The 24,050-nt window shown below is 41.4% G+C and overlaps 3 protein-coding genes across 8 annotated transcripts in view; 1 reads left to right on the top strand and 2 right to left on the bottom strand.

Moving 5' to 3' along the window:
- Positions 1–19,574, top strand: part of WWC2 (WW and C2 domain containing 2) — a 104,788-nt gene extending 85,214 nt beyond the window's left edge. For 5 of the 6 annotated variants that reach the window (XM_037399014.1, XM_037399060.1, XM_037399053.1 and 2 more), the window contains exons 16-23: positions 535–696; positions 1,428–1,543; positions 2,543–2,735; positions 4,681–4,845; positions 7,361–7,453; positions 9,094–9,336; positions 14,775–14,902; positions 16,920–19,574. In XM_037399014.1, the coding sequence (XP_037254911.1) occupies positions 535–696; positions 1,428–1,543; positions 2,543–2,735; positions 4,681–4,845; positions 7,361–7,453; positions 9,094–9,336; positions 14,775–14,902; positions 16,920–16,986 (1,167 nt within the window). In that variant the 3' untranslated portion in view covers positions 16,987–19,574. The remainder of the gene's footprint in view (positions 1–534; positions 697–1,427; positions 1,544–2,542; positions 2,736–4,680; positions 4,846–7,360; positions 7,454–9,093; positions 9,337–14,774; positions 14,903–16,919) is intronic. The other variant, XM_037399024.1, reaches the window with a different exon arrangement.
- Positions 19,575–20,383: 809 nt separating this feature from the next.
- On the bottom strand, positions 20,384–21,944 carry LOC119154154 (claudin-22-like). The gene is given in 3 exon segments (XM_037401453.1): positions 20,384–20,945; positions 20,947–21,000; positions 21,002–21,944. Coding segments are annotated over 3 exon segments (726 nt in total). The 5' UTR covers positions 21,112–21,944.
- A 71-nt stretch (positions 21,945–22,015) lies between these two features.
- On the bottom strand, positions 22,016–23,083 carry LOC119153151 (claudin-22-like). Its single transcript, XM_037399130.1, has one exon. The coding sequence runs from the start codon at positions 22,965–22,967 to the stop codon at positions 22,317–22,319; it is 651 nt and encodes a 216-aa protein (XP_037255027.1). The 5' UTR covers positions 22,968–23,083; the 3' UTR covers positions 22,016–22,316.
- Between the last annotated feature and the right edge of the window lie 967 nt (positions 23,084–24,050).

Here is a 24,050-nt window from a genome sequence, read left to right as displayed (position 1 = left end):
TCCCCCAGTGCCAACTCGGTGGATATCAGTGCTTGTCCAGACGAAAAGGTTTCTTAATCTCTTTCCTGACTTTTCATCTGCTTCTTCACTGGTTAGAGCAAACAAGGTCATCTGTTATTGTTTGCTGTATTGATGATTTTTGTGGTGGAACCACTGAAAAATTGACTGAAACTTGCTGCTCCATGAGTTGATGCTGCAGGTTTCATTGACACGGTTTTTCATTATTGGATGCTGTAGGAAGCAGACACGTGCGTTACAGTGATGTAGAGGGTTAGGGGTGTGTGCATGTGGGGAGAAATTCTGCAGGCTGAAATAAAGGATGGCAGAACAGGCAATATGAAGGAGCTTTCCATGTACTTCTATTTATTTTAACTAGGGAAATAGAAAACTGTCCAGTTAAAAAGGGAATTAAGATTCATGTCAAATTCGCGCTGCCTATTTTACATGATAAATATTGTAGAATTTGTTTTCAGCTGTTCTGCAGGAAATAAAACAAATTTAAACAATTTTCTTCCCCCTTCTTATTTTGTGCAGGCTGGGACTCAGATCAGTCTGGCAGATTTATCGTTTTCTGATGAGATTTGTACTCTGTGGTACAACCTGTTGCCTTGCAAGCAAATTCCTGGCAAAAAAACCGAACAAAATGAAGAATCCGTGTTTCTCTTAACCAAGCAGTCACTGGACTCTTTGGACTTGGTGAGCAATGTGTCAGCTATTACTGTAATAGCAAGAAAAAAGCCACAGATTCTAATTGTGCCATTGCCCTGTGGTTATTTGAATAAATGAATTGTCCTCCCTTGAAGGTCCCAAGCCCTGTTGTCTTGCAGGCGCTTCTGCCTGTAGTGACTTTGTGCCTGAGTGGGTCCGGATTTGTTAGCAGGTATGGATAGGGCTGATGCTGCTTAGTGGGATTCAAAACTGCACCCTAATTTGAAATGCTTAAGCTGTGTTTCACTTTAGAAAGAATGTTATTGAAGAGCTTCCTTAATTTTTCCATTTATTTTCATAAGCACACATTAAAAATTGCTATTTATTAATTATTTGAATTTGCATACTTAGCATTTTCAGTGCAGTGGCTTCAAGTATGCAACACCTTCTTAAAAGAACGATGTTAAAAAATGTAACTTTTAAGAACCAACATTTTATTACATAGGGATATTAGAAGTATGAGGAGAGACTAGACGTTAAAGGATGACAGGAGCATATCTGATTGCAGTATTGTTTTACAAACAATCTATTTTTGACAGAGAACAATCAGTTAATGTGCTATGCATTGACAGTTCAAACCCCTTATACTTGTGAGCTGAGTCATGTTTTTGCTGGTGTCGGGGACCAGCAGGGTAATGCAGCTCTTGCAAGAGTTGTTTGGGGTTTTTTTCTCTGTGTTGTGTATCACTCAATTCTGTTTTCATCTCTTTTGTGAGCAGGATGCTGTGTCAGCTCTGCTAGAGAGGACATCTGCTGAGCTGGAAGCAGTAGAACAAGAGCTGGCTGAAGACGAGGAGGAGGAGGAGCAAGAGCAAAGGGGCTCTGAGGAAGACTGGTAAAGCCACTTCTCCTCCCTCTCTGTTCATGCCTGAATGATTCCACTTATTCCTCCTATTCTTAGACAAATGAAAGAGCTGTACTTTTGAAGGAGTTCATAAGCACATAGAATGGTTTGGGCTGGAAGGGACCTTTAAAGATTGTCTAGTTCCAACCCCCTGCCATGTGCAGGGGCACCTCCCACCAGCCCAGGCTGCTCCCAGCCCCATCCAGCCTGGTCTGGAACGCTGCCAGGGATGGGGCACCCACAGCTGCTCTGGGCAGCCTGGGCCAGTGCCTCACCACCACTGGAACTGGGGTGAGGTCTTGTTCCCTTGTGTGGTCAATTCAGTCACCTTCTTTTAGGTTGACAAGTGTCTTGGCTGCTCTGTTAACTCCTACTGTTGATGCTCCTGCATTCCGTATACATCTTCCAGTGAAACCACTTGAGGAGGCCGAGCTGCTGGAAGCGTACCAGAATGTCTTGTAGCAAACATTAGTTGCATTAACTATAATAAGCAACTAATAGGATTTGAGGAAGGCTGCAGAGTCAGTGTGTGTGCTTCCAGTGATGGTCTTGTTTTTGAAGGAGTTGTGAGCTTTCTCAAGAAACAGATTTCTTACTAAATTGCTGTGTTGAGTACTGTTCCTGTGCAATTTCTTAGCTGCAGCGTAGAAATGAATGCATGCTTTATTATGGTGGAAGGGGAGTCTTGCTCATTTCTTTTATGGATTTATTGCAACCCAAGTCCTTCAACATTGTCAACCTTCAGCTACTGAACATAGTGCAGTGTTGTCGTAATGACCTTGAAGGTAGCAGAGCTTGCTGGGGTTTACTGGAGCATATAATGAAGTGTGCTTCACAAGAACTTAACGGAAGCGTTTGGGTGATACTCGTGTTTGCCCTGTCAGGAAAACGCATACGTTATGCTGGGTGAAGGCCTAGGCCTTCTGAAGTCTTCCTCTGGTGGGTGTTTTCAGTTTTAAGAATAAACGTGGGCTGCTTCTGTTCGTATAGGTTAGAAATGCTCGCAGAAGCCTCTGATGAAATTGTGGATGAAGAGGAAGATGGCATCAAGCTGGCAGCAGAAGGCAGCTGTGCTGAGGACTTGGGGTTACTCGCTGACGCACCAGAAATGGATCAAGAGAAGGACGGAGAGCCCAGTGACGAGGCCCAAGGAAGCCAGCAAGCTGCTGTAATGCGAACACTGGTGAATACCTTAAAACGCGCGTTCCTACGGTATCTTACTGCGTCCGCAGGTCTGGTTTTAAGCAGTTAATGCAGAATACTGCTGCATGGCCTTGGCCACGCACACACGGGCTGCACACTTGTCAGTATGGACTTTAATGAAATCGGGGCGGTCAGTTCTGAACTACAAAGAGGACACTTAGCAGACACGCTAGGCAGAACTCCCAAGTCAAAGACAATTAACTAAAAATGTGTTTCTTCACTTTTTTTTTTTGTTGCGTAGGGAGAATATTCAAAACACAAGTGCAGTTCAGTAGCATCAACCGGTACATACTTAAAACATTTTTGCACATCTGTTTTGTTGTTTCCTCTTTTTTCCTGATTCATCTGATAAACAGGGGGGAAGATAGAACAGGGGTCAAGATCTTTAAACCAGTGAGGGGATTTGCTTGTTTCTTCTCTTTATTTTAGGGTGTGAAATACAAAAACTGGCTTAGCAGAGGAGGAAAGTTTAATCATAGAAAATTCCAAAATGTGTATCAAACAGTGTACTGTAGAACTACCCACACGCTGTACATAAATTCTAATCCCATGTTCTTGTTAACTGTTTGCTTTAAATTATATTCCACCCTTCTGAAAGCACTTCTAGTAAGTTTTTAGTAAACGTATCCCTAACGTGGTAACACTCTAGAAATAAAGATTTGAAACCACCTTTCTGCATCTTAATGAAAACACTCTTGCATGCATTAAACCCACAGGTTCTGTAAAATAGCAAAGGTAAAAAGGCAAAGAATGACATCTCGTTCCTTCAAGTTTGTGACGATACAGAAGTTCAACACCTCAGTGGACTTGCTGGAAACTGTAATTAACTTCCAATTAATGTGGCAAGATGCCAAATGAGCTAAGGTCATGGTATAAAAGGACTGACAGTCTGCTGGGTAGCAAGCAAATACAGATCAAAGCCCTAACGCAGCAAGGGGAGCCACCAAGGACAACGTCTGAAGGTTAGGCACGCACACAGGCGTTTTGCTAAGCCTGGGCTGGATGATCTGGACAGTGAGTGAAAGACATAGCAGACCTCGTTGGAGAGCCAGCCACAGCGTAGATCTCCGTGTGCCAGGTCCTCTCAGGGCTGCACTCGTGCTATTTAGGTCGTTGCATTTATCACCTGCACATTGAAAACCGTGAACCTCCTTAAATTACCCAAGTTGAAGAAAATGCCCCAGTGCACATCAGTTACATCAGATGTGCCAGCTGCCGCGGTGCTTGCTCTAGCGCAGCTGTCGAGGTGATTGCTGCATGTAAGCAAGCACAGGCTGCGCCACCCATGGGGGTGTCGGCCCCTGAGGCTCCCCGTGGCATGTGTGGGGCACCTGTAGTAGGCAGCAGGCCGTTCCGAGGGCCAGCAGCTAGCAAAATGTCTTTTCCCTGGGTTCACAAGGCTGGTGCAGCTCTGCAGATTGCCATAAAGCAGCCCTGCTGCTGGGGCCTGGGGGCTGCACGATGGTATGCGTGGAAGAACCTGGGCAATGTACGCTTCCCAGCTGCCCCTTTCCGTGTGCACAGGCACCACCTGGAGCATCGCAGAACCTTGCTGTTCTCAAAATAAATCTAAACGCGTAACTACAATAATAATGCCTGCAAATGGCAAAGCAAAACACTTGTTGCACTGTGGTTGCATCAGGACATTTGCAGGGCAACAAAGGCCTTTCTGCAAAAGCTTTGGTTTGGCTTTCCTGGATACAGAGATGACCTTCAAAGACTTTCCACACAGTTAAGCATTTTGGGAATTCTGTGTTTATTTCCTTAGCATAGCTTCTCTGTATGTACAAGATGCTTTTTGCTGCTGCTGGTTTTCCATCTGCCACAAGGTAACAAAAACGCTCGTAAAATCCAAAGGCACAAAAACTATGTGGTGGCATGTGTCTGGGTATAGTAGTTCTTATAAACTAAATTATTTTTCTTAGGTTGATAAAGAGACTAACACTGAGGAATCTGTTAACAAGAACGCAACAGTCCGACCCAAGGACAGAGCCAGCTGGAGCTCAAGACAGCGTCCCTTTGTCAGGAACAGCATGATAGTGCGCTCACAAACCTTCTCTCCAGGCGAGCGGAACCAATACATCTGTAGGGTAAGAGGAAAAACACTTGGAACGAAGAGCTATTAACTAAAGAGTCATTTAACTTCTTGGGAATGATGCATTAATGACAGTGAGTCATGTACCAATTTTCTCCGCGAGAGGCAGAGCCTGTGCTTTCTCTAGATCCTTTCTTTCCCTAACTGACCTGATGCATAGTAGAATTGACTTTCAGCAGAGTTGTGTACTCTTGCAAAACATCTTGGCTAGGGCAAAAATATATCCTGTTGGAAAGAAGTAACACAGGTGCCTGTGCTGGCTGTCTGCAAAACGTGCATTTCCCTCCATGTCAGCAACTACAGCTCTCACACAGCAAAATAATTTGTTAAAACATAGAATAGAGTTCACTGTAAACTGCTGTTGCATTACCATATTTTAATAATGTAACCGTTTAAAGGTAACAGCGTGGAAAGAGCTCGGTCATCAATTTTAAATCTCATTTTGTATCTCAACTGGTTTTTGACCTGGGCAGCCCAAATCCTGTCGGAATTACATCTTTGAAAGATGTGTGAGCGCTGCCTAGGGGCTGAGTTTTAAACATGGCTGTGGCAACAAAGTTCTCCAGTCTTTCCAGATCTATGGTAGCGAGGGGCAAAAAAAAGAAAAATCTATTTACATTGTTAGCCTAGTTCCTGCTAAACTGTGAAAATCATGTGTTTAAAGATTTAAGCATGCATTACCAGCTCTGTAGATTTTATACTTACAGGCCCCCTAGAAAAGGTAGTTTATTTTGATCTTTAGTTTCTACAGTTACTCACACAAGTGTGACTTTGTTAAAAAAATAATACTCGTGCTTTAATTCTTCTCCAGCTCAAATAGAGAGTGGTTGCCTTCATCATTTGGGAACATTAAAGTTGAGAACTTCTCTGTGATTCTTATTGGCCTAAAAAGAAATATTCTATAGTCAGTAGCTACATACTTAAATAGCTATTCCATACACCCTTCAGAATGAAACACAGCAGATCGTTTTGAAACAATCTTTACGTAACTTGGATAGATTATTGGCAGAATTCAAAACCTAGCCTTCATCTTCATTCCTGTGCACTGGAAATCAGTTGTATTGGCAAAAAAAAAAAAAAGCCTTAGCTTACTGTCTGTAGAGGTTGCTCTGACAGTTTAGTGAGTATAAACTCCTGAGGTTTTTGCATCTGGAAGGGCACTGGGCTTTTGTAGCTTTGACCATTGCTATGGACCTGCTGCCAGAAGCCAGAATCTTAATGAAACGGAGTAAACCATTCTTTCTCGTTCTCATTGCGTACAGTACTGCCTGGGAGTAAAGCACCCTAGGAGAAACCCACGTTTGCACGGATGCATCTCTTGCCGTTTCCGAACTGCTGGCAGCCTGCCGCCGGGGCTCAGGGGTGAGCGCCGCAGCTGCAGCCGAGGCCACGGAGAGGGCTGAACGGCGCGGGTCTCCCCAGTCCCAGTCCCCAGCTGGCACCGCACAGGGTCCAGCCTTCCAGGCCTTGTGGTGCTACGCTTAGAGGAGAGCACCCGCTGGATACGCTCCGGCTCTCCGCCGGCTGCTCTTTTCAGCAGAGATGGCCGAGCTTTAAGAAAGCACCTACTCGTGTGATGTTACAAAACACAGGAGGATTTTTGAGGCCTGAAGGACAGACCCAAAGTCTGTTAGTGCCTTTGAAAAATCTCCCTTGGAAAGTGCTTAAAGAACATCAGTGCTGATAGCCACCTGTGCGTATCCAGGGGTAGAGCTCCCAGCAGTGGCTCCACGGTGAAAAGACAGATTTGTCTCTGGAGAGGTGTATTCGTACTGCAAGCGGTTGTATTTCTCTCCCGCAGCTCCCAGTCGGTTCTGTGTAAGCATGCTTCGGGGCTCTGGCTCTGGCTGTTGAATTATTAGCAGAATGAGTCTTCCTTGTCTCACCTTTTCTGAGGAGGTGGAATAAATATTCTGCAGATAGATGCTTCTGTTCTCTCTGAAGGTTACCACCACATATGCTGATGCATCTAACAGTCAGCCTGCACTGATGTATGTGGAATTAATGCTATAATTAAGAAGAAACGACCGCTGCGCCGTGATGTGTATTTTTGAGAAGCAGGAAGTGCTTCTGAAGGAAGCTGTAGGCACACCTATACCTGTGACAAATAATAATAATAATACAAAAATACTGTTTATTGGACAGGTGCATGTCTACAGTAATTTACCTTCCCTGTAGTAAATTTGTTAAAAGCCTGCCCCAGGTAAATGAAATCCATAGTTTATAATCTGCAGCCAGGCTGATTTTGGCAGTACTTAATAACTATAGTTACCTTCCTTGCATTCTTAAAGAGTCAGCTTACTACTCATTTAGTAAGATCAACGGTTGTCTTGGTTTAGGAATAGAATTTTAGAGTAGGTGCTTATTCTACTTGAAAATTTGTTTACTTTATATTAAGAGTGACGTACATGTATATCAACACTGAGGTTTTCTAACTGGTTATATCAATACAGATTTTATTTGTATATGAAGATGCCTTATATCGCTGTTTGTTATGTACATTTTGACAGTTGAATCGAAGTGACAGTGACAGCTCAACACTAGCCAAAAAGTCGCTCTTTGTCAGAAATGCCACAGAACGGCGGAGCCTAAGAGTTAAGCAGGTACGTGCTGCGTTACCTGGATATGGCTTAAAACAAAGCGTGGGGAGAGAAGGAGTAACAACAACTTAAACGATATGCTTCATTTCAACTGTTCCAGCAAAAGCGATGCACGTACCACATGTAGTCCTGTGTAGTTTCAAGTTGAAATCTCAACACAGTGGTCTCAGTCCTACTTCGTCCCCCCCCACCAAAGCTTACGTTGTTCCAGTTGTGGCTGAAGCAAGCAGCGAGACACTGGTGCTCAGCATCACGGCATTTACGGTTCAACTTCAGCTTGTTACAGTAGTCAAAGGGCTCTGGGTTAAATAAACCAAATACTGTGAAGTGACCCAAGATGGCTTACGCTGCAGAAAGGTCAACATCAGCAACAGCTGTCTTGAGCAAATTTTGGTGGAAATGCAAGGATTCAGATGCCCTTTTAAAGGGGATTTAGTATTCTCCAAGAGTGTTTGAGTAGCAGAAGGACGGAAGGTTGTACTTCTCTCGTATGGAATTCTGTCCTGGTTTCGGCTGGGGTAGAGTTAGTTTTCTTCCTAGTAGCTGGCGCAGCGCTGTGGTTTGGGTTTAGGATGAGAACAATGTCGATTTCACACTGGTGGTTTTAGTTGTTGCCAAGCAGCGTTTACACCGAGTCAAGGATTTTTCAGCTTCTCCTGTCCTGCCAGCGAGAGAGCTGGAGGGGCACAAGAAGTTGGGAGGGGACAGAGCCGGGACCCCAGCTGACCAAGAGGGTGCTCCGTACCATATGACATCGTGCTCGGTGTAGATAAACTGGGGGGAAAGCTGGTGGGGAGCCACTGTTCAGGAACTGGCTGGGCATCAGTCGGTGGGTGGTGAGCAATTGTGCTGTGCATCATTTGCATTTTATGTATTTATTTGTTTGTTTTCTTCCTTTTTTGTGTTGCGTTAAACTGTCTTTCTCTCAGCCCAGAGTTTTCTCGCTTACCCTTCGGACCCTCTCCCCTGTCCTGCTGGGCGAGGGGGGGTACGCGGCTGTGTGGTTTAGCTGCTGGCTGGGGTTAAACCGTGACAAGTTCATTCTTACGCCAGTTGAGAGTTACGTTTTCATTTCAGTTGTAACTAAAAACCCACTTCTGCGGAAGGGTTGTTAACGGGTAGCAGGATTTCAGTTGGCATAAGGAAGAAATACTGAATAGTCTGGGATGGCTTCTCCTGCCTGACTTACTCATATGAAAAGTCACTGTGAAAAGGACAGTAAAAAATGTGAAATACACTAAAGAAATGCATGTTTACAGAGCTTGTAACATTACGTGTTTGCTTAGGCCTTGAAAAAGCAAATCTTTATAAAAATACATAAACTAGTTGAAATCTGCGGGGAAGTCTGTATAGTGTTGGTCTCTAGGCATTGTGTCATCCTGGGGATCAGAACAGTTTTTTTCAGTTTTAACCTGTAAATATATCATTGTACACCTGGCTGGAGAAAGTTTTGCATTTATTTTTAGCTAGTGACTGAAGAAAAATTCTAGAACAGATGAATTTTTGGACTTGGGTCTCATCATAGCAGCTTTCTGTTAAAGAAAACTAAAAAATACTCAAGCTTTTCAGACCGTATTATGTCAAACCCTACAGTAGCCTCTCTAGATGTTAATTTTTATTGTTCTGTCTCCCAAATGATTCAGCCTGTTTGCCAACCCATCATGCGAAGAGCTACGCAAGAGTGCCCCATACGCACTTCCCTTGACTTGGAGCTGGACCTCCAGGCATCACGCACAAGACAGAATCGTCTGAATGATGAGCTTCAGGCCTTGCGGGATCTCAAACAGAAGCTTGAGGAAATGAAAGGCAGAGGAGAGACAGACCTTCCCCTGTGTGTGCTAGAGGATGAACGGTTCCAAAAACTCTTGAAACAAGCTGAAAAACAGGTATGAGCAGCATGCAGGTACTGTGTGAGTGAATGCACATATGCCCTTCCTTACCTTTTCTGTAAATTTGTTAGTCAGTCTGTCATGTTTAAGGTTTTTACAGAAGCTCACATCTGACTAATTACAACTCTGAATTGTGTAGTGTAAATAATATTTCTTTATTGGTCAATACTACAGCATTTAAAACTACAATTTGAGGTAGCGTTTTTCTCTGCCCTGTAAAGACTTCAGTAATTCAGAGTAGAAACTCTGTTATTTGGAGTAATACTTGTGGTCTAGTAAACTAGCATTTACTTAAAAGTTAATTTAAAATTCTCAGGTCCTAGCTGTACTTCTACAGACATGCATATTGCTTTTTGTCCTTCAGTGGCAGGTGATTTGCAGAATGCAGAGAATTTGTAGCCAAAAGATGTTTGTTACAGGTAGGGACAGGCAGTGACTGTTACATATAGAGGTAGGGGCATACGGGAAAGGCTCATTTCCTTATGCAGGACCTACTTTTTCTAGTTTTGGCAAAGGAAACCCAATTTCTATTCTCTGTGCGATGGTCTCTAAAACAATACGAGTATATATGCACTGTCTCTAAACTGCCATAAGGTAACGGGATGCCCTCGTGGATAAAAGACAAGAAACAGGACAGAATGAGTGAGAGGCAACAGTGAAAAGTTGGAGCGTGGAAAATCCCAGCAAGATACATTAAGAAGCTGGATGTTGTGGGGGTTTTGTTATGATTTGGGGAGGTTGTTTTTTTAAATTGTGAGGGTGATCATACACTGGAATAGGGGCCCAGAGAGGTTGTTAGGGGAGGAAAAAAACCAGCCAAAAAAACCCCCGCAAAGCCCAGCCTCCACAGCTGGAGATGTTCACAGCCTAACTGGACAAGACCCTGAGTATCTGGCTCTGGCTTCACCTACGCTGAGCAGGAGGTTGAAGTAGGTGCCCCCTGGAACTCCCTTCCCACCTACATCAGTCGGTGTACACCAGTTTTCAGTGAGGGGAGGTTGCTAGTGATATCCAAGAGGCATTTGTACTCTTTAGCTATTTCTAGTCAATAGAGATTAGTGTTTTGATGATACCAAGTTATTCAGAGCAATAAAAATGGAAAGCAGTTTTAACAAGGTGCAGAGGACCTCCTAATATGTAAGCAATAGTTGTTGGTCTTGTTGTTTTGGTTTTTTTTAAAAGCTGAATGTCAGTAAATAGCCTTGTGTAGAGGAGGGAAGGGATGATCCCAATATTTACACATACAAAGCTGAGCTCTGAATTAGATGTTAGGAATGAGGTGCTCCAGATACAAGAAACAAAAACATCAGCAGAAACATTGCAGTGATCAGCAAATGTCAAAAAGCAAATAGGACAGGAATTACTATGAAAAGAAGCTGGAACAAAATAAATCATTGTTTTATGATAGAAATACATATTATGCCTGTAGCTTAAACATTGTTCAGTTCTGGTTCTCCTTCTCAAAGTGGATAATAAAACCTGCGTAGGGTCAACAAGGATGGTCAAAGGAGGAAACAGCTTCCATGTTAGGAGTGGCTAAGTAGCTGCAACTGAAGGCTATAAAACCATGAGTGAGGTGGAGGAGAGCAATTAATCTTTGTTTTATTATACGGGAAGTATGGAATTGAAGAAGTGGCAGGTTAAATGCAAGCAAACGTAGCACAATATTTAGAAAGAGTAAAAATGTTTTGCACAGAACACTGAGCGCTGCAAGTTTGCATAGGTTCAAAAAGCAGCTTGATAAATTCATGGAAGAAAAATCCATCCAAGATCTTTAACCATAATGATATCACCTACTTCAAGAAGTCCTTGATCGTTTGATACCTTAGGAAAGAAAACTATTTCCCAGTATGTGCTCCTAGCTCTTACGTTTATGCCCTGTTCTGTCCTCTGTGTCTCCCTGTCTCTCGTTCCTTGGCATCTGCTGTTGCCTATAGCTAGCAGAGTTCTAAAATGCCTATAAAATACTAGCAGAGTTTAGGCTGAGCATTGACAAGTATCCCGAAAAACCCTTGGGCAAAATGGGATAAGTCAGCGCAATGTTTGTGGGTTTTTACCATGTGATTCCGTTGTATGAATTTGATTTTTCTAAGTTTTAACCCATAAAAAGAGTAGCTTTTAAAAAAGCACAGCTAAATTTATTTAGTAGTTTATACGTAATGCTGGATGCAGGACAGAAATGATAATTTTTAATTGTTTATTTAATTTAAAACTACTGCCACTCTAAAGCTATTCCCACTGGAATAGAGTATGCCTCTGCAACATGTAACATTTTAAATCCTTTGGATTTGCACTTTCTTATTTCAGCTGGCTCTTTCAAGGCAGCAGATAGGTTTGTCATATTTTATGTCTCTTGTGTCAGTGATGAACACCATAACACACACTGTGATGATATAAATTCCTAAAATATATGCAGGCTGCAGCACAGCATTTAAGTCCTTCTCTCCAAGTGAAAAGTCAGAACAATGATCACAGCCACTCCACCCCTTTGAAGAGTGCTTACAAAGTTTCTGGAAATTTTTCTGCCCTTAAAGTCATTGCAGCCTTACCCTGTGGAGCAAAACAACCCTGAGAATGCTGTACTCTGCTGTCAGTGTTTCCTCTTGGGTTAGCAAAACACAGCAGCCTGGAGAACATTGTCATAGATTATTTTTTAGATCCTGCAGGCATTATAATGGCGCAGACTAATGCAGCAGCTGGAAGTGCCAGAGAAATTGAGAGAGTCTCAAGTGAAAAATGAAACCGCAGATGTGGGGGATGTTGAAAATCAGTGGCCGCTTGCTAGCACGCAGTTACTCTGCTTGCAGCCGAATCCAGAGGCTCCATACCTTCCCTCCCCTCCCTACCACACCACACCTTCCGAAGTACAGCAAGTATGTAAAACCCACTGGTACCTGCACATCAGAAAACAGTAGGTAATTCTGTGCACCAGAAGCATTTCTCTTGTTTAGATTGAATTTTTATGGGAAGTCATGTAGTATTTCAATATCTGAGTCTTAAATCTCCATGCGAGTAAGCTTTCAGAGACCTCAAGTCCTCTGATGTACTTTCTCTTTGTGTATGTCCAAAAAAGATTCCTGTACATGTCTGTAAAGATCATCCTTATTTTTTATTAGTACATCTGCTAGTAGAGAAGTAGAGGTAATCAGTAATTATGTCATTAATACCACAAATACATCCTTGTTCCAGTGTTCTGGTGTTTAGCGGTTAACAGTTTTTCTTCAGATTCACTTTATTCTATACAAAAACCACTGCAGAACAAGACAGGAATTAGCGTTTCAGCTTAAGCTAAGTGCAGACACAGAGATTCCTGTCTGGCACTTCGCTTTGGCGGATAAGTGCCAGATTTTTGGCAGTTATTGAATGTATGGCCCATGTATCGGTGTGTTTTTCTGTATTTCATATAGATGGAGGATTCACTATCTTTATAAATCATGCAAAGAACGTGATGTGAATATAAACCTGGTCATGTACATATCTTCTCAGATGCACACTCTTAGAGACACTGGGCAGAAATGGAAGTTTCTCTGAGAGCATCCTAAAAAATTAAAAGGAATTTAAAAAAAAAAAAAGAAAGAGAGAAAGGAATACATAGTAATAGGGAGTATGAAAACAAAGAAGTCATCTATGGTGTTAACCTGAAATGTGGTAGTCACAAGAATCTCATATGTAGTTAAAGAAAAGATAAAATTAGAAAATTTTGAAATATTGTATGTTTAGTGCTTTGATGATAAATATTAACTAGGGGAGCTGATAAAACATATGGCCAGTGACATATGTAAAATTAATTAAGGCACTACCAGTTGCAGCCTGCAAATTTATGTTCACTAACTAATAAGGAAAACAGTATTTATAAGTTAATTTCATTTTTAAATCCTAGCTATTTTGGAGCTGGGGACTGAAAAAACCAGCAGTACAAGCTGACTGGATTTTGAGCGACTTTTTGAAAGGGTGGTGCTCTTTCATGTGAAACGCTTTCATATAAAACACTGGAGTGCATTTCAACAGACAGAGGGTACCACTATCCTGCTGCGAACAGATCGCTCTGAATACCCAGTATGAAACTGATAGTATGGACTAACATTTTTTAATTAGTTGGTTTTGTTGTTTGGGAGTCTACTGGGTTGAATTCAGAACTGGAGACGCGAACTCCTGAGTTACAAACCAAGTTTGAAGATTGCTATTTCTGGCTTGGATGTGTGTGTTAACTTTGAGGTAACATACCGACATTTTTCAAGTCTGAGTGCCTAAAGTTAAGCATCAAAAATTAACCTCTAAAGAACTTTAAAAATTATTTCAGAACGTAAACTGCTTCTATTAAATTCTGATGGCTGGCAAAATTCAGAATGCAGTAAATAACATCTGTCTGACAGTCCCTGCAGTCTAGAAATTAAACTAAGCGTACACACAGTGCTGCACTGCCCATGCCCTGCATCTCACACGTGATGGGGGTGATAACGGTGGGTTAGGGAACTCATCTGCATATGAACAGTGCACATTTGCCTAAGAAATCCAGGTAACTGCCCACATAAAAGGTCTGCTGTTACAATTACTAGCATTCAGAAACCCTGATAAATTTTTTAAAAAAACAAAATACAACCCTTGATAGCAGTCTATCGCTGCAATGGTGGATGGTACCACTGCAACTGTCCTGTTGACACAGCAGTGCTTGGTAAAGACATATGTAATAGAGCCAGCAATACTGAGGTACAGAAATAGTGTAACTTACGGGTGGGTATGTAGCTGCACAACAGGTCAAGAAAGATCCTTGATCTCAGTTACCGCTGGTGGTCCGTTCGCTTTCCTTGTCTTTTACACCTCTGCAATGAAGATGAAAGAAGTGAGCCTCACATGCAAAACAGGTGTTGTGTCATGAATAAAAATACAAAAGTTCACGAATATTAACTTTGCTAACAACTCAACAAAATTTGAAAGTGTATTTTGAGAGCACACCTTCTCTGGTTTTTCTGTCTGACATTTTAGAGTAGGCATAGGCAACTTTCCTGACAGCTTTCATTAGGATAGAAAAGTGTTTTACATGGAAAGAGAATCCCCATCTCCCAGTTCTAAAAAGATATTTGGATAGACATTTACTCATACAAATTTAGGTATTGTCTAACTTAAAGCCTTAAGAAATGCCTCATCGAAATTTAGAACACCTAGTAGCCACCCATGATGGCATGGAATGTGTTTCATTTATTTTTTTTTTAGTTCTGATACCTTATTTCATACCCATGGCTTAGGCTTGTGATGTCAGTCTTTTGTCTTGCTGACTCTTTGTAGAGATTTTCCTAGAATCATTTAGGTTAGAAAAGACCTTTAAGATCATTGAGTCCAACTGTAAACCTAACACTGCCGGGTGTTTTGCTTGTCATTTCTTTGAAATGAGTAGTTGTTCGTTATTAGCAAGACAGAGTTATTTTTCCTGTTTACAGGCTGAACAGTCAAAAGAAGAACAGAAACAAGGTTTAAGCGCTGAGAAATTGATGAGGAAAGCTTCTAAGGATGTATGCCGCTTACGGGAGCAGAGCCAGAAAGTGCCACTGCAGGTGCAGTCATTCAGGTATGGCCTGTTCTGCTTTTCTACTCTTTAATGTGGTGAAGTAACATGAATTACTTCTAAATATAACCAGACACGCCTTGTAATATTAGTCAAAAATCCACACGCCTTTGAGTTGCAAGAAACATTGTGCATTTCTAGCATAGCTCAAAGTTGGAGTTTCAAAGGACCAGGGCTCGGTAACTTGCTTACGTGGCAGAGGTGGCAGTATGGCAGCTGAGCTGTGGCGTGAGGAAGCAGAGTGAAAAGTTTCAGACCTCTGCGTGGCATCTGCTGTGGGCAAGGACGTGTGTGACCATCGCCGTGGCTCACGTCCCCCACAGCAGACAGACAGTGGGCTTTAAGTAACGGGATCTTTTCCAGTGATGGCAGGTACTGGAAACAAATCACGCCTCCAGAAGTAGAACAGTATACATCTCATCAGGAAACTGATTAAATACTTGTGCCTTACTCAAGACTTATTATTCAAGAAGGATCTAGAATCCCTCCTCCTTTTTGTTTCCCTCCTCCTTTTGGTTGCGGGAACAGCAACTGATTACATGAAGCAATTAATCAAGTGTTCTTGCTTACCGTAAGCCAGATTGCACGCTTTCTATCTCAAACCTTTCTTCTAACTGGTCTAAATTCCTAAAAGGCTGGGCAGTAAGTGGCAGACTAGCAGCCCAAAGGCCACACTTCTGTATAAAAATACATATGAAACTGTTGATTGAAAAATGCAATGCTTACTCTTCCACATAGAAACAGTACTGCAAGCTAATTTGATCTGTTTTGTCACTTTTTAAAAGCTTGATTTCTGGATTCCTGTGTAGATGTCTTGGTTTAACCAGCACAATAGGAAATTTAAGTCAGCTCCTAGTAAGCTGGAGGATTATTTTTTTTTCCTTTTTCAAGCCAGCCTGTTATGAGCAGTTTGGGAAATCCATAAGCAAAGTGGGGCCTGTGAGGCACATACTGCAAACCGCAACTGTAAGTGATGCAGAATCAAAGCGAAAAGAGAGAAAGGAAAAGGGTTCCTCAGCAAGGAAGCTGAGCCGGTCACTTCAGTATGACATTCAGAGCATCTTCAAACAGTTTTCACTTTCTGTGCAAATGTTGAAAAAGAGGTTTGGTCGACGCTGGTCATTTAACAGTCATCACAGACTGCTGCCCAAATTGACAGGAACACGTAATAGGGCTCACGACATCATTCCCCTGCAGGGAAGGTCCTACTGTAAGACTCCATTCTCCTTTATCGTCTAATCAGCACACAGCTAGCCAAGGAATCCAGTTCACGTAGCTGGTTTTGCTCTGAGCTACTGTTTTCGATGCGAAGTCAAGCTTTGCCAGTGGAAGACGTGGTTTAGTCAACTGGGCAAATAGTTGCCTCCCAAGGCTGACTTGTATGCGCCCTGCTAGTTGGGCTTGCTACGGTGCTGCGGCCTCACAGACTCATCGCACAGAGGCATTTTTGAAGCTCCCAAGAAGAAGGACCCTTCTGAGCTTTAATTGTTAAGCCCCCAATACTCATCATCTGCTTTCCAGGCTGCCGGCAGACAAGCTGGTGTCAACTCGCTATGCTTCAGTAGTCTCTCAGTTGGTAGGAGACAGAAATGGTAACAGCACAAGGGAAGCAACTAGAAAATGGGTTGGAAATTCTGCTTCTCCGAGCCTCCTCCAGACCCTTCCCCAAGTCAGGCTACAATGGTTTATTTTGCCTTTTCGCCACCCCCCAGCACTGAAATACCACCATAGGAAATTCAGTGACTAGGTCAATACTTCAGTCTTACCATTGCAGTTATTAATGAAATATTGATGTGGTTTTCTTTTTCAAAACTGGAGCTGCTTTTTACAGAAGTCTGCCTAAGAAGGGAATTATGTCAGAATGCTACACTTGTAAACACATTCACTGCATATTTTCCTTACTGTTTGTTTTCCAAACTTGTATTTTTAAGAACTGTGCTCAAACGTTAGCAACTCTACAGCAGACACCATTGGAGGCATGCCATAAATAGTAAAATAATAACTTGTTTTCTAATTTCAGGGAGAAGATTGCATACTTCACAAGAGCAAAGATCAGTATACCAGCCCTTCCAGCTGATGATGTATAATAATGCATTTTCATTGAAGTGTTTTTACAGTTGTTCATCTCTTTTCAGATGAACTTTGTAGTTCCAGTGACCTGCTTTTAAAGATCTTCTATTTTACATTCACTATTGATATGTTTATTTGTAAAATATAGTGAATTGAATTGTTGTATGCTTAAAAAAAAATGGCAAAACCCCCAACAACCCAAAAACCAAAGTAGATTAATTTTGGTATACTGATGCTGATTTTGTACAGTTTGTATGTATTGCATGTGTGTGTTTATTTTGTAAAGATGGAACAGAGGAACAAAGGCAGTACTAAGCATGTATCCTGTTGAACTGCACTGTTGAGAAATATTACGTTCAACAGAAGATTGTTTTATCTTTTCACTATTTTCATGTGAGCAGACTGTGAAGATGGCTGTTTTGCCATGCAATATTTTTGTACAAGAGTGTGACTTTTATAGTTTAAAGTTAATGACAAGTGTAAGCTCCTTTCCAAAACATCAAGGCTGCCTCGCAACAGCTGCTAAGTAGATTCATCACCCACATTGGAATTTTGTTTCTGAAAAAAACTTCTTCTGGTTTTGTTTTTTAATAACTTCTAGGAGGAGACGGAGTTCAGAGTTTAGTTTTGTGAATGTACAGTACTTCAACCTGCACTAAAAGGTTTCTTGCATCTGTGGGAGAGTGAGAAAGGTAAGGCAGACAAGAAACCCTGAAAGCTTATTATGAGACTACGAAAAGGGGCAGCTGTTTTCTGAACTGGAAGCTGAATCAAATTCATAATACCAACATTGAAATCAGAATAGTTATATCCACTGTATGCTTAAAAATGAGGGTTTCTCTATGTTAATCTTTTGTCCTAGGGCTGTCTTATTGCCAACTACGAACACGTCAAAGTGTTTGTTAGGTTTAGAAATACGAAGATGTTTCATTGAAGTATTTGTACCAGGAGAAAAATCTGTCACATACTAAGTCAGATACCAGAAGTCTTGTTGGTAAGGTAAACCCTTTCTGAAAAAGAAAAGCTCCTGCCTAGAAGTCCCTGTATGCAGGTGAGGGTGCACAGGTTTAATAAATAATGTGAAGGGCAGATTTCAAATTTGTCTTACATGAAGCAGCCTGCTAGGAAGCAGCATCAACTTGGATGTATTCTGTTAGAAGTCCAGAACATTAGATGTAGGTGTTTAAGCAGCCCAGTCTTGGTAAAGCAGTTGGGGTCTTACCTCCTGTGGGTACTGTGTAAGTAGGTGGACAGTGCAGATAACGGAATTATTTCATTTTCTACTTAATATGTTGCACTCAGATATATTTAATTCACTGGCGAAAGTGTTCTTCCCCAAGCAACAAGCCGCATATGCATGGACTTCATCTTTCAAAAAGGCTATAATTACTTGGTGAGAAAGTGGCAGCAAATATAACCACGGTATGATAGCAGCTGTCTTAAATTCAAAATGACAATTCTGAGATGAGAGGTCTGTGTAACACCCAAGGGTTTTCTTATGCACAAATGCATCCGTTCACTTAACTGTATAGCCAAACATGCTATTTTGGGCAAGATGACTGATTGAACATCCTTTATGAATGCCCCATTTGTTTTTTGTTTCTTGGGTCTGAGATAACATTCATGTTTGAAAGGTCAATTTAAAAAAAAAACCAACAAAATAACAAAACCAAATCTGGAATTATTTAATGTAGAGGTGAAATGAAGGTTGACAGTTTCAACTTCTCAATTTGATTATATAAGTTGTTTGTAGAATGATGTTTAGAGGTGTACTTTATGATTTTTCTTTTATTTATTTACAGTCTTTTATTTATGTTTGGTTTAATATAGTTCAGTTCTGGCCATAAAAATATTTGACATTAAGGATGCTATTGTGAAAAATATTTAGAGCTATCTAAATTCTTGCCAGATTAGCTGTTTCTTCTCACATGTTGAATAATTTTCAAAGAAAAAGTATTATCTGATTTGTAAGCATGAGGTGACATCAAAATTTAAGTATTTCTGGCTTTAGCTTGCAAAATTAATTTAAAAGTGACAGACTTAAACTTATTCATGCTCCTCATTTTCCAGATTGCTCAACTTTAGTAGGCAGCTTTTAACAATTTACATTTGGAGTTTTGGGGTTTTTTTCTAATTCAGTTTGTTCACACTTGAAACACTCAATAAGCTAAAATAATACAATAACACAAATAAATCCCCATCCATTTAAAATTATAAATATTAGTCTTGAAGTGGAATTTACTCTGCACAGCAAAATGTAACGAATGTAATTAGTTCTATTTCCAGGTACCAATGTCACTGCAGTTGCATATATCAAAATTAAATATTTGCTGGTACAAGAATATTTGGCTGAATGAGCGAAGTTTAGCATAAATTGTAAAAGAACACAAATCAAATAATTTTAAGATTTATTTTTTTCTATTGCTATGTTTATACTGTATTAAATATCAAATGCTCAGGACTGAACTAAATATTTAATCAGGTTATATTCTGAATGGTTTCTGTTCTAATTTTGTCTGTAAGAGTATGCAAGTACGTCACATAGATTTGTCTCTGCACTTTCCATGTGTTTCAGTGATTGGAAAATACATTTTTTAACAAAGTTCTTTTCCAGACCCGTGTTGTATTCTTTTATTGCTCTTCTATGTCTTTATATGTTCTTTGCAGAAACAGATGGCTGCTGTAGCTTTGTCAGTGTAAAATCATTGCGATTTATAGAAAGTTCACATCAATCACTGGCGAGTCGTAGGATAAGTTACACAGAAACCGATTCATATACTTGAAGTTAGTTCTTTACCTTCATTAGGTAAAAACTGCACTAGCAACGAGCACTATTACCTCTTCACTGGACATATCTCATTGTTACTCTGAAATACTGGCTTTCCTTAAAGAAAGGGAGATTGTGCAGGGATATGTTTGGTCATATTCTCCCCACCACTGCCACCCAGAGAATCTCTTATTACATGACATTGTCTGACAACATTTAGTTTGCTGAAAATGATACAGGTCCAGGGATCTTCATTCAAGGTATTAGGTTTTTGTAATGCATGTTGAACTGGGACTACAGAATGTTTCAGAACATAAACTATTTCTGTAAAAAAGACATTGTTTAAAGCCGCCCCAGGTAGGAGTTCTGCCACTTAAAATCTGGTCAAGTCTCCGTGCATGCCTACAGATTAAGATTTTATAGTCTCCTAAAAAAAAAAAAAAAAAAAAAAAAAAAGCAAAACTACAAAAACAAAATCTGCAGTTGATCAGATTTTAGGGAAATACAGTGGTGACTTAGATCTCCATAGCTCGTCAATTACTGTAATTAAAATTGAATGTAAGTAGTAATTAAAGGAACTACTTAGTAAGACACAATCTCTCCCCCCAGTCTTGTAAACAGTAACCTGTCTATTCAGCAGACCTTTCTTAACTGTAATGCAAGAGTAAGAAATCTGAAAACCTGATATCTACCCTCATAAAATCTTCTGTTTTCAGATGTTGATGGGTGTCTTGCATATCTGCCATTGCATACTGCTCTGGTAATTGATGGTCAGATGGTAAGCGATTGTGGAGAGGAGTAGAGAACCCCCTAGAATTATAACCAAAAAAAAAAAAAAATCCACCAAACCAATCACCAAACAGTGCATCCCCTGTTTCCCATGTGGGCACAATCTCTGGGATGTCTTCATCCCAAAATTCCTGCATTATAGCACGGGCAACCCAAGAAATAGGGACTAAGGCCAGAACTCCAGCCAGCCACAGGAGTATTCCTCCAAGTAGTAACAGCTGTTTCTCTAGCTTCTGCTCTGTATCCTCCATCTTTAGGCAGTCCAAACCAAGACTGGAGATCACAAGGCTCAGCAGTCCTCGTCCATTTGATGTAGATACTAAAATCCTGGCAATCTTGAATTCTAGAGGCAGAACTAGGAAAGAATCACAATCTTTACACTGTGTTCCTCCTACAGCTTGGGCTATACAGGCTTGCCAGTCCCACGGTCCAAAGCTCCAGCACATTTTGGGCTAAGCTGAGATTTTTCCAGTCGTAAATAGTTACCGGTACTGGTTAAAATCCATCCTAGCACAGACAAAAGAAATCCAGCTAACTGGAGCCTGCATCTGTGGACCAAGTTCATTGTCAGCAGCCACAGAAGCATTACAGCGCTTCCTTTTGCGGACACTGTTCTGCTCAATCCTTTGTCATACTGAACACAAGCAAAAGTTAAAGCAATGCTTTATAAAGCATGAAATACTCCTCCCCCTCCTGCTTGGTGTTGCCTGGTTCTATGTGCAGTGTTTGGGGGATAGGGAAGTAGTAAACCGGTGGCTGAAGGGTGTGGCTACAGCTGGGCTCACCTTTCATTAGTTTTGTTCTCGTTTTTTTTAAGAAAAGCATCTCCTTTGCTTTCCATCAGTCTGCTAAAGCATTACAGCAGCTCTGCTAGTTTCAGCCTCTCAGGGTTCATTTTTAAATGAAGTTTTAATACCCCAGTGATGCACTTCCACTTGCAGCAAATGAAGCTGTCTGCTTTGGGGCTGGTTAAGTACAATCTGTTCAAAGTCAAAGGTTATACGTTCAGAACAATGCGTTGCTGTAAGTGAATGGAGCTGAAGGAGCCTTTGTTAGGATGCATAATGCCTCAATACCTGAAGAAGACAGGGTGAGTATTTTTTAAAGCAGCATTTCTCAGCCTACTTTTGGTGCATAAAGTACGCAGGTGCCAGAAACACTCGGAGTAACTTGTATGGCAGCTTAATGTGCTAGACTGGGAAAACACAACTTCTTGGGTATGAAGCACCCACACCGTAACACCCCGTGCACAAAAGAGACATTTGCAAAGCTCGCTAGAACTTCAGCAACCTAGTTTTCTTAGCATAACAGTTTCTTAAGTACGCAGAAAGACAATTTGATGCATGTATTGAGACTGTTCAGGACATGAGAACTGCAAGTTTGTAGGTCACTGCGTTAGGTAAGTGGAAAGTTGCAACAGGGAGTCAAACTTTGAGGCTCATTTAATCGGCTAATATGAAAAGGAAGCACATTTTGGTTAAAAGCCAAGCTGCAAGGGAACATGCATATTCATTTTCAGGATTTTACAGTGCAGTTGAGAAAGCAAAAGCACCTTTTCTGCGTGGTCTATGAAAACTTCAGCATTCTGCTGTGAAACAAAGTTTTAAACGGTCCTCCAGGTGAGAAAACGCGCCGCCTTCCAGTACCAGTTACGGAGAGAACAGACATAAGTTTAGGAAATCAGCTAGGTAACAAAGAGTCCTTTGAATTACTACTGGAACAAGCTTCTGGCTTGCACTAGAGTTTGGAAAAGATAGGACAGTCTCTCTGTACTGCTTAAAACCTTCCGTTTTAAGGCCTAGTTTCCGTTTCCAAGTGTTGACACTGATCTTGCTGTTCTGCTACTGCATAATGGACCGAAGATGGATGGACTTCAGTTGAACAGATTGTGCAATTAAGTAGGGATCCACCTAATATAAGACAAAATCCAGCAAGCCAGCCAATAAATAACGCTTCCCCAAAATCCCACCTGGGAACAATATCTGGTATATTGTCATCCCAAAATTCCTGGACTGTGGAATGGGCCACCCAAGAAACTGGGACAATAGCTGTAATCCCCGATATCCAGAAGAGCATTCCTCCAAACAGCAACAGCCGTTTCTTTTGTTCCTGTTGTCTTTCACCAATTTTCAAACAGTCCAACCCCAATCCTGAGAGCAAAAGGCCCAAAAGCCCCGATCCATTGGAAAAAAACATCAAAATCCTAGAAATCCTGAGCTCTGGAGGCAAAGCTAGGAAAGAATCGAAGTCCTTGCACTGCATGCCCCCTTCTTCCTGGACAACACAAGCTTGCCAGAGTCCCATGGTCCAGATCTCCATTTCATTCAGTTCCAAGTTAAGATTTTTCCACTGGGGTAAATAGGTCGTGAGACAGGACAGGACCCATCCCAACAGAGAGAATAGGATGCCACTTAATTGCATCACTGGATAGACCAAGGCCATTATAAGAGCAGAGTCCTGAAAGCTTGAGGAGGAAGGTCTCCCCCACAGTTCTGGAAGAACCGCTACCTTGAGTGATGGTGGAAGCTGTGATGATTTTAGTTCTCTGCTGCCCCAAATATAAGCCCTTGCTATTAACCCTTTGTAAGCTCTGAAACCCTTTTTTGTTTGTCATGAATATAAAGTTTCACATAAAGGACGAAGGACTTCACTAAACCATGAGTTAGGCTTTCCGATAAGGATTTGATCTGTTACCTTCCAATTTGCTTGGTAAAATTATATCCCAATGCCTGATGATTACAAGCCTGAGGATGAACAAAGAGGGCTCTATGACCCCTCACCCTAAAACACAACAGAAATCTTTGTGCTTCAATACGGATTAATTAGATTTTAAGTGGTGATAAAAAAGCAGCTCTGTGTGCAACAGGACTTCATTGTAATAGCTAAATTTGAGATTTCAGGGATGTAAATCAAGGCCTTGTAAAGAAAGGTAGACTGTTTGCCTATAATCTTTATTCTTAGACTTCCTCAACATACATAATGGCTTATCTTCCACTGCCCTGTTTTATGTCCCCAGCACTGTAAAAGACGCTTTGTAAGAGGCCCTTATGTTTTGCATTTTCTACATTCATTTCTTTTAAAATGGGCTTTGTTTTGACTGACTCTTAAGGGGAAAAGGAGACGGGTATGGTGAAAGTACCGTAGAAAATGAAATCCTAGACATCCCTCCACCATAATGAACCCAGGCAGATCATCAGCCAGCATAAACCCTACCTGCCCTAGGACTTCAGCAACACCAAGGTAGCAGCTTACAGCAGCTCAGTGTCCCCTTTCCTAGAGCCCATGTCCCAGATGGCACTGAGTGTATACACTTAGTGTCTAACAACATTTGGCACTCAGTGCTCCCGGGGCCAGGACTGCCTAGTACCTGTCTGATCAAAGCAAGATACCATTATGCCATTACCCCATTAGGAAACGCTGCTTTTTTTCCTGCGGTCATGTCAGCTACACTTGCGCTTGTCGACAGGGTCAGCGAGGAGACCATTTGCCTGCTATTCCCCTCCACAGATGTAACATCACAGCCTG

The sequence above is a fragment of the Falco rusticolus genome, chromosome 1, assembly GCF_015220075.1.
Source record: "Falco rusticolus isolate bFalRus1 chromosome 1, bFalRus1.pri, whole genome shotgun sequence".
In the NCBI taxonomy this organism is placed as follows: domain Eukaryota; kingdom Metazoa; phylum Chordata; class Aves; order Falconiformes; family Falconidae; genus Falco; species Falco rusticolus.
This window is presented reverse-complemented; position numbering and strand designations above follow the sequence as displayed.

Excerpts from the sequence above, each read along its gene's own strand:
- LOC119153151 (XM_037399130.1), bottom strand. The coding sequence starts at position 22,967 with ATGGCCTTGGTCTATCCAGTGATGCAATTAAGTGGCATCCTATTCTCT.